Below are 9,494 nucleotides of genomic sequence, written 5' to 3'. Positions count from 1 at the left end.
TCAAAAACTGACAGGTAGTTAAAATCTGCCTTGCTGCAAGCAAAAACACCCCAGCTGCTGGGGTCAGGGGCTGCCTGCAGCATGGGCAGGACCTGTCTCCAGCAGCTGCAGTCGGAGCAGGCAGGAGAGTCACTGAGACAGGTCTGACTGCAGCAGCAGCAGGCAGCTGTGCCTGGAAGCTCTGGTCACACCCGTGGGACAAAGCCAAGGGCAGGCATGAGAACCATCCGAGTCCTCCCTGAGCAGAGGCTGCACAGACCTGCAGCCTCCCCTTGGTCCATTAGAGAGCTCACCACAAGTTTGCCCAACTTTTTATGTGCCTGGATGACTTTTGGGTCAAGCCGGTGTGTGTGTGCTTGAAGGAGGTTTTCCTCTGAGGCCCTGAATGTCCCAGCAGATGGGTGCAGGCATCAGTGATCTGCAGACAGCTGGAACAGCCAGTGGGGCTCCACTCTCAAAGGCTCTCCCCAGAACTCCAGTCAGTGCTCCTGCTGCCCAGTGCAGTCCTGTCAGCTCATTTCCAAGCAGCACCTTCTCTCACGGCCCTTCTCTCTCAGACAGCCTTTATCTGGCTCCCTCCAAAGGCATTTCAGGCTGCCTCTTCCCTGTTTGCCATCTTGCTGGGCAGATTTGTGCTCCTCCTGCTCCAAGTGGCTTCAAGACACTTGAGGTATCTTCCTGAGTCACCAGACTTTTATTTGAGAAAAAACACAACACATTTCTACTATATACAGATACTGTCAAGTAAATAGGGAAACCCGGGGTTTCTCTGAATATGAGCTAAGCTTGGGTGACTTTCTTCGGCTTTCATTTCTGTTCTTCTCATGAGCTTCACGCATCCCTTTCCCCAGGGTTGGAAAGATCCATCCTGGGTAGCAAATCAGCTGCAGAGAGCTCCAAAGAAGCGAATCCTGCATGCACTACATAAAACCTGTGGTTCATCTGCACTCCCAGCCAGGCCCTCCACAGCCCCACGAGGGCTTCTAGAGCAGTCTGCCTGGACAAGTACAAAGCCTACAGCTCGGTGGGGAAGGCTGTTCTTTCCGTGCTGCTCTTCGTACTCCAGCTCCTGCAGCTAGGACTTGTTCTCACCTACTAACACCAGGCTGAAGGTCAGGTCCGAGATGTTGGCGTGGGAGCTGGTCCACAGCGTGATGCTGTCCTGCTCGAACAGGTAGAGCACTGTGCTGAGGTTCACCCTGCTCTCACTGCCCTGCACAGTCTCCTCCCACGGGACACTTCTGGTCGTCTTCTGTGTGACCTGCAGGGTCAGCTTCAGCTCGGCCCCGTCCCTGGGCTGGTAGATGAAGCTCCTCAGGGACACGAGGTACAGGCCGTCGCAGGGCACCACGACAGAGCCGTTCCTGACCTGGATGGGCCCGAACTCCGCGGTCAGGTTCACGGCTGCTCCTTCCGTGCTTTCACCTGCAATGCAAGGGAGCAAAGATGATCCCATGCTGACAAATGTCTTCTAGGGAACGGCTTGGCTTGCACCACCTGACCGCAGGGAAGATTGAAAAATATAAAAAAAGGGGAAAGTAAACCAGAGAACAGGGCAGACCAATGTGAGAAATAGATTTGTAGAGAATTCTCAAAGCCTAACAAGCGACTCACATAGTATACATCTGTATACAAACTCTGAAATAAAAAATACTTAGAAATACCGTAGAATAAGACAAACGTTGAGAAATAGAACTAGAAACAAGTTTTAAAAGATAGCCTTACAAATAAGACTAAATACTTAAGAGAAATAAAACTATGAAAAATACATTGTAGTAAAACCCACAGAGTAATTTTAGATTATTAACTTTAAAACATTTACAACATAGTGTAACAAAAACTAATAAACAAAAAACACTTATAATATGTTGTAATTAAGAAATAATTAACTTTTAATTATAATGTAAATTATAACATCTGTATTGTCTTACCCTTCATATAAGACTAAAAATAAAATAAAAGTTTTTAAAACATTTCTCAGTTACCCCATCTCTTAAAAAAAAAAAGAAGAAAAAAAAAAAGAAGCTTAATCCAAGAGGCCAGAGCTAGAATATTATCTACCCTAGCCAGCCATCATCTCCCATGGAAATTTACAGATTACCACTCTGGACTACGCCGTGCCTTTTGGCGCATGGTTTATAGGTATTGCTCCTCCCGATTTTTATTTATGCACTATTTACTTACTCTGTATCTTAAAATATAGAAAAATACAGCATGTAAAGCATCACTATGAGTTTAGAAAGAAAAGGTTCACAAAAAGAACAGGAAAATTAAGACAGTAAATAAGATGAAGAAAATGCATCCAGAGCCGGAAGACAGAAAGTGCTTTCTGTGGAGATACTGGTAACATAATCCCTTGTCTTAGGGTTTGGTTGTGTTTTATGGTTTGTTTTTTTTTTTCCAGAAGACATGATGAAAGAGCAGCAAAGAGACAGAAGCAGAAGGAATTAATTAATACAGAGCAGAAAAAGGAGAAATTAAACTGGAACTTGGCAAGATATTCTGGTGGAATGAAGAGTAACAGTTCCCAGGCTGTGCTGGCCATGTTTCTGTGCTGTGCCCCTGGGTTCTCAGCACACCAGCTGAACCCCCGGGGCCAGGGCAGCCAGAAGGGCTCCAGGCAGGGAGCACAGCCCCTCTGGGCTGGGGCCAAATTTCTCAAGCTTTTCCTCTGAAGAAGATGGGCTTCTATTAGGTTGGACTCCCTGCTGCCTCACACTTCTAACTGAAAGTAAAACTGTCAATAATATTTCAGTATTACTTTAATCGTTTTATTGATTGGTTTTATCTCTGAGGTGTGACGTCAGACAAACCTCCAGTGTCGCTGCCATGCAGAGCAGCACATCTGATATGGTGTGTGCTCTCACCCACTCCTCCTGAGGAAATCATTTACATTTTTCATAAATCAGGAAACCATTGACTTGTTTCAGAAAAAGCCAAGAGCATGCCGTGTGCATTTAGTAAATTGTCAAAAAGCACCTTTCTTGTTCATTCACAGAGTGAAAGAGTGTTTTAAGGAGATAGGTGAGGGCTGCAGGGATCCACGCAGATTTTCAGGTTATTTGGTCTGCTCTGGGAAAACCCAATTGTTTCGTTTTGTCCCCTTGCAGCACTGGGGCAGGCTTGGCCCCTCTCCCCTGACAGATCTCCTGGCACCTGAAGAAGAAGAAGCCATCACTGTGGCACCGAGCCCGTAAGAGCCATTTGGGTATTTTAGGGGCCACAGGATGCCACGGAGGTCCCTGGGGACTGTGCTAGGGTGGGGAGTTATATAAGTTGTGATAAGTTATAATATAAATATAAATGTGGGATGTGGCACAGTGGTGGCTGCTGCGCTGGGGGGTGGTCAAGGGACCCTGGGGGACCCCACCCAACACCCCACACCCACCTGTGTAGCGGATGTGGGTCCACAGCACCTTGTCACTCTGGGTCTGGAAGACAAAGCGGGTAAATCCTGGTTAAGGCAGGGCTGGCAGCCCCCGGCTGCTGCTTTCATTTCCCAGCCAGGACCACAGGGCTGCAGCCTCGCAGCTGGGCTCCAGGTACAGCACGGCCACGGGTATTGCTGCAGCCTGGCTGCCAGCCCCAGGGCTGGTTTGCTTTCGAAAACCACGCTGGTGTGTGCATCGAGCCAGAGCAGGCAGCAAGGAAAACACAAAAAACATTTCTCTACATATCCTAAAATAGCTGAGTCCTCTAAAACCCACTACTTTTAACCTTCATCCACTAAAAAAAAACTTCCAGAACTTTAAAATAAATTAACACCTACAAATATATAAAATAAATAATAATATAATTTATCAAAAATTTAAAACTTTAAAGATTTTAATATAAAAACTAAATAAAAAAATTTAAACATTATCTAATCTCCTCCTTATTCTTCATCTACTCCATTTTCTACAGTATTAAAACCACAAAATAATTAATTAAAAAAACCACAATATAAATATTTTCTAAACAGTAAATCATTAATTATTATTAAAAATGTATAAAAATTAATTAAACAAAATAACTTTTTAAAGCCTTAAATATATATATATATCTTATAAATGTTAATGCTTTCTCTTTATACACTAAATATAAAATATAAACAACATATGAAACTTCTAATAAAAATAAATCATAATCTAAAAACAAGCAAAAAAAAAAATTTCCATCCATCTCTCATTCCTAACACAAAACTTTTTAAAAACTGCCCCACCAAAAGCAATTTCATCGGGCCCTTGGGGTGCAGAGCCTTTCCTGCATGAGCCTGGCAGGGAGCAGCTGGCAGACAGGCAGGGCAAGGAGCCGGGTGTGCTGTCCCACCCTCCTGCAGGGCACCGGGAGGTGGCTCTGCCTTTATGGCTCCTTGCACTTGTGCACTTTGGGTCAGGCTCTCCCTGGAGGTGTGGGTCTCTCAGAGGCTCTTCAGTGCACTGGGATGGGTTTAAAATGGACTGGAGCACCTCTGCTGTGAAGGCAGGCTGAGAGAGCTGGGGCTGTTCAGTGGGGAGAGGAGAAGGCTTTAGGGAGAACTTAAAGCACCTTTGAGTACCTAAAGGGGCTACGGGAGAGCTGGAGAGAGACTTGTGACAAGGGCTTGGAGTGATGAGAGAGGGGGAAATGGTTTTAAAATGACAGAGGGCAGGTTTAGGTTAGTTATTATGAAGAAATTCTTCCTAATTTTGGTGGTGAGGCACAGGCACCGGTTGCCCAGAGAAGCTGTGGGTGCTCCATCCCTGGAAGTGCTCAAGGCCAGGTTGGAAGGGGCTTGGAGCAGCCTGTGACAGTGCAAGGTGTCCCTCTCTGCTTACGGCAAAGGGGTTGGAAAGAGATTTTCTTCACGGTCCCTTCCAGCCTAAATCATTCTATGACTGTGATTTGTATTTATGAATGTAACAGAGAAAGTGAATGCAAATATAGAAGCGTGTATCTTACTGGCCAGATATGCAAAACACCAAGCTTCTGCGTTGGATTTTTAAATCTGAACTTGGCATCTCAAACTTGTCTCTCATCATAACCACAGCAGACCCAAATCTGCAGTCTCTACACAACCGCAGCCTTTTGCCTGATTAAAGAGTGAATCTTGGGCTCAGCGCTCCGTGCTCTTCTCGCTACCTGTGCCAAAGGCTCCCCGAGGGACAGGGAGAGCCCGTGAGGCGGGGACCGGGCTGAGGTGGGAGCTGGAGCTGGAAGAGATCTGCTCTGGCACCCTCTAGTGCTGCCGCGGCTGATGCTCGGCGCCCGCGGCGCTGAGACCCCGGCAAGCGCAAATTCAACCCCCCCGAGCAGGTGGAACTGGCACCACCTTGGCACCGCCGTCCCTGTCCATTGCCTCGGCTCGAATCTCAGGCTTGACCTTATTCCTGAGTGCACCAGCATTCCCCTCCTGGCTCACACAGCCGGGATTTCCAGGTAGTTTCTCAAAAGAGACAAGAGCAAAGCACTTAGCACACGTCTGGTGTGATCTGGCCACTGATGGGCAGGGTGCATTCAACCCTGACAGCCTGGGTCAGGCACTTCTCTCAACCCCACTGCCACTAATGCAAATTGCCTGTTTCACGATTCTCTTGCAGGCGTGCGATCTCAAAAGCACTGTGCAGGTAACTGTTGGAACTCAAAATGTCCCTCAGACATTTTTGGAGGTTCCAGGCCCTGGTCAGAAGCATTTGAGACCCTGGCAGGCAGCTGCAAACAGCTGTGATTTTGGGTTTGAGCCATGGAATGAGTTACCAACTTTGAAGGTGGAACAAGCAGTCACAAAGGGTTAGATAGAATAGTAAAAGTAGTTACAAAGTAGAAGGGGAAATTTTTTAGTATTGTACAGGGGGGGTTTAGCACCTGTACAGGGGGGGTTTAGCACCTGTACAGGGGGGGTTTAGCACCTGTACAGGGGGGGTTTTATTTTGTATATGGGGGTCAGAAGTTTTAATATGGAGGAAAGTGGGCTGATCCTGTTCTTCCTCCTTCTTCTTCCTTACCTCCATGTTCTTGGTGCTGCTGGCACTTATGGATTTGTTTAGAGTAGAAAAGCACCTTGTAACATAGGTAGTAGGTATTGGGGGAAAACTGTAAACATGGAACACATAATGTACCCTATAAAAGACAGCAGCAGCCCTGGGCAGGGGGAGAGAAGAAGAAGACAGCAGTCAGAGAGGATGTCAGGGTGTGTGTGTCTCTGCCCGGGCCACTGACTAAACAGCCACAGCCCGAGAAGAAAATCTTTTAGATAACTCACAATAAACTGCCTTGAGACCAAACAAGAGGCTGCAGAGTCTTTCTTTGGAAGCTTGGGTTGGAGGAGAGACTTTTCCACCACACGGAACCCCTGAACCCGGCGGGGGTTCCCACAGGCACCTGCTGGTACATCCTGCTGAGCACTCCATGTGCCCATGGTACTGGAAGGACTCTGGGAGCTCCCAGCCAAGTGAGTGACCTCTCCTTCTCTGCTCTGCCTCCACATGCAATGTGGGAAAGTGTGCCAGGAGGGCTGAGGACACGGAGGTGCTTCTTACTGCCAGCCTCAGGTTTCCACATGCCATTTACACACAGACTCTTCCTTTCTGCCTGTTCTGGATCCCTGAACAGGGGACTTCCCCCTGGCTGGGACACTGACCATGGCCGTGCCACCTGGCACCAGTTTCAGGAATAAGTTTGGACCACAGAAAGCAAACCTCAGGGGGCTGATTGAGGGCACTGCCTGTGTCACACGTGGAGCTGTCCCACAGGTGGCAGGTGACTGTCCTCTGGAAGTGGGTTATACCTTCTCCTCACCAGGATCAGGGATTTTACATCTCCAGCAAGAGGAAAGGTGTGGCAAGAGAAGGCAATTCCAGCAGAGGTGGGAATTGCAGATGCAAAAGCAGACTATCACTGACCTTTCTTTTAACTTCCTCATTTGGAAATCTCAGCTGAGGTTTGTTCTCCAAGCGGTATCATGACAGAAATGAGATCATTGTCCCTTTTTGTTAGCACAATCTAGGCTGCAGATGCTCACTACTCAGGATGTGCCATGATATTATTTATGCTCTGTTTTCACAGAACAGTCCAGGAGGGATTTTTTTTAAGAGCAATGTTTCCACAAAGACAATGGAAAGGAATCAAATATGATCTCTCTGTGAAAAAACACAGTTATTCCCTTGCAAAAAAGTTAGCATGACACTCTGCACCTTGGAGAGCAGGAGGCTCTTCCCAAGGATAGGGAGAGCCACTCATTCACTCCCATGGGCCAGCACTCCCAAGGCTGCCACTCTCACGCTGCTGTTCCCCTACTTCCATAAATATCCCCAAACTGCCCCAAAAGTCAAGTCAGATCCGTGCTGCTGCCCCTCCAGGAGACATTTAAATGGCCAGTTCAGGGTTATCCAGCTGAGCCCTGTGATTGCACTGCAATGAAATCTCCCCATGTACAGAGCAGGGCACTTCAAACAGGACACCAGGGTTATCTGTTAAAAGAATAGAAATAATAGTCCTAACCCTGTAGTTACCAAGTGTTTAAAACTGAAAAGGTCCTTTGGTGATTCTCAGGACCTGGACTTCTCATCTGTTGCCACTGCTGCCCCTCGAGCACTCTGTTTCAGTTATTTCTGTTGAGGAAGGGAGGCTCCAGACATGTACTGTGTCCCCCCACCTGCTGCTGCTCCCTTGGGTTTGTAAGGCTCCCAGGCTGGAATGCCAGGCCCTGCTATCTTCCTCCGCAGGAGGAGCATTTTTACAGAAGAACCAGATGCTGAGAGATGAGGCTGCACAGCCAGAGTGTGACCTGGAAGAGGTTTCTGCACCTTGAGCACTCTGATTTCTTGCACTCTGCTGTCTTACAGGGCAACTTCTCTCTCCCAGAGTAGGGGAAGGAGAAGAGGATTGACCTGACTGACAAGTGCTCTCTTTCAGTGTTGTCAGGATTGTTATCCTGCAGTTTAATAGCCACAGTGAGCCTCAAGTCAGTGAAAGCTGTGCAGAGCACCAAAGTTTCAGTAAGCAGCACAGGACCTGGAGCACGAGGCCACAGTCACATGCCTGGCTTGCTTCTGTGCCGAGCCTGGGTGGGAGGAAAGAATGAACTCGGGTAAAACGAAGCACAACAAGCTTTAAAGTGGTGCAAAGCTCCTGGAGAAGGAGTGGGAGGAGGAATCGCTGCTGCACAGCAGCTCTGAAGCAGCAGTGAAAGGTTGTTGACAATCCAGCAGCCTGCAAGCACACGAGAGAGGCAAACGTGTATTTGCTGCGGCTTGTGCTGGAACATTGTGAGCCCCAAAGCATTTTTGTTATTTGTCCTGTTTGCTGTGGTGCTGTGGGCACACAAAACCCTCTCTGGACACAGCAGCCTTCCTCAGGCAGGCACACAAGGAGATGACTTCCCCTAAGCCTGCTTTATGGGCAGACTGAGAGCACCCAAAGGTGTCAGGAGGTCTTGCTAGAGCTGTCACAAGGGTGAATTGCTTTCTCTCACACATCTTTTGCCATTTAGTACACTCTGAAAGTTCAGGAGGTGTTTATGAGCACATTGGGTTGTCATTCACGCACTTGATCTTATTCAATTAAATGGAAATATGCACAAGTCACTGCAGGGAGGGGCAAGAGTGGGAGGGAGTCAGACCTCCCTTCCCCAGGGATCAGTGAAAAGAGCATTCTTGGAACAGTCTCTCGGCTGGGAACTTGTGCCCAAATGCTGAACTGAGCAACACTGAATTTCATTTTGAGGACAGGCAATTAAAATAAAAATAAAATAAAATTTTAAAATACACTATCATACAGAAGGAATTAAAAACTTGGATAGGGATAGGGATAAACTTAAAAGCTTTTTTCTCTTCTTAAAAAAAAAAAAAAAAGAGAATAAGCCCATATTGCTGGCTTTACAGGCCAGCAGACAGCGGGCTGAACTGAGTTCTTACCTTTGAGGGCTGCAGAAAATGTACACCCAGGTAAATCAGGCAGGCAAGCAGTAAAATCCACTGAGCCACGGCAGAGACGAGGTGCAGCGTGTTCCTGACCTGTCCTCCCTGCCAGAGCTTCCACTCGTGCTCTGCCCCTTCCCTGTGGCACTCCAGCTTTTCCCCAGCCCCTGCCTCGGTGTCCTGCTCTCCTTCCATCCCAGCCCCTCGTTCCATCCCAGCCCCTCGTTCCATCCCAGCCCCTCGTTCCATCCCAGCCCCAGGAAGGGCTGGGAGCAGGGCAGGGGCCGCAGGGTGCAGGGCTGGGAGCTCTGTCCCAGGAGCAGCAGTGAAGTGAAGCCAGTGCCTTTATGCACAGAGAGGCAGGCGGGGGAACTTCTTTGTGACTAATCTAAATTTCCCCTTCCTTCCTTTCTTTCTTTCTTTTCTTTATTTTTTTTTTAATTTTTTTTTTGTTGTTTTTTGTTTTCTGTGTGAATGTGGGGGCTGATTTATGGCATCCCAGTTCAGTTTTGAGTAAGGGCCTCTCAAAGGAGAGGTGTTTATGTCTTTCATAGCTTTAACTGTGGATGTGTGTCCTTCCCAATAACAGCGAAGAGTTGGGTGGACAGTGCTTGTCAT

At 47.7% G+C, this 9,494-nt stretch overlaps 1 protein-coding gene across 1 annotated transcript; it reads right to left on the bottom strand.

Annotated features, from left to right (window-relative positions):
• Nucleotides 1–304: 304 nt before the first annotated feature.
• Nucleotides 305–9,079, bottom strand: LOC110479003 (uncharacterized). Its single transcript, XM_077785250.1, has 3 exons — nt 8,874–9,079; nt 3,389–3,431; nt 305–1,425 (listed from the first exon to the last, which is right to left on the bottom strand). The coding sequence occupies exons 1-3, from the start codon at nt 9,069–9,071 to the stop codon at nt 1,076–1,078; spliced, it is 591 nt and encodes a 196-aa protein (XP_077641376.1). The 5' UTR covers nt 9,072–9,079; the 3' UTR covers nt 305–1,075.
• Nucleotides 9,080–9,494: the final 415 nt, after the last annotated feature.

This window comes from Lonchura striata, chromosome 9, assembly GCF_046129695.1.
Source record: "Lonchura striata isolate bLonStr1 chromosome 9, bLonStr1.mat, whole genome shotgun sequence".
NCBI classification, from domain to species: Eukaryota; Metazoa; Chordata; class Aves; order Passeriformes; family Estrildidae; genus Lonchura; species Lonchura striata.
This window is presented reverse-complemented; position numbering and strand designations above follow the sequence as displayed.

Bases quoted from the DNA above. Each gene is read 5' to 3' on its own strand.
- LOC110479003 (XM_077785250.1), bottom strand. From the start codon at position 9,071: ATGGAAGGAGAGCAGGACACCGAGGCAGGGGCTGGGGAAAAGCTGGAG. The intron at 3,432-8,873 runs GTAAGAACTCAG...TTTGTCTTCCAG, and splicing joins ATTTTCTGCAGCCCTCAAAG to ACCCAGAGTGACAAGGTGCT. The intron at 1,426-3,388 runs GTGGGTGTGGGG...CTTGCATTGCAG, and splicing joins GACCCACATCCGCTACACAG to GTGAAAGCACGGAAGGAGCA.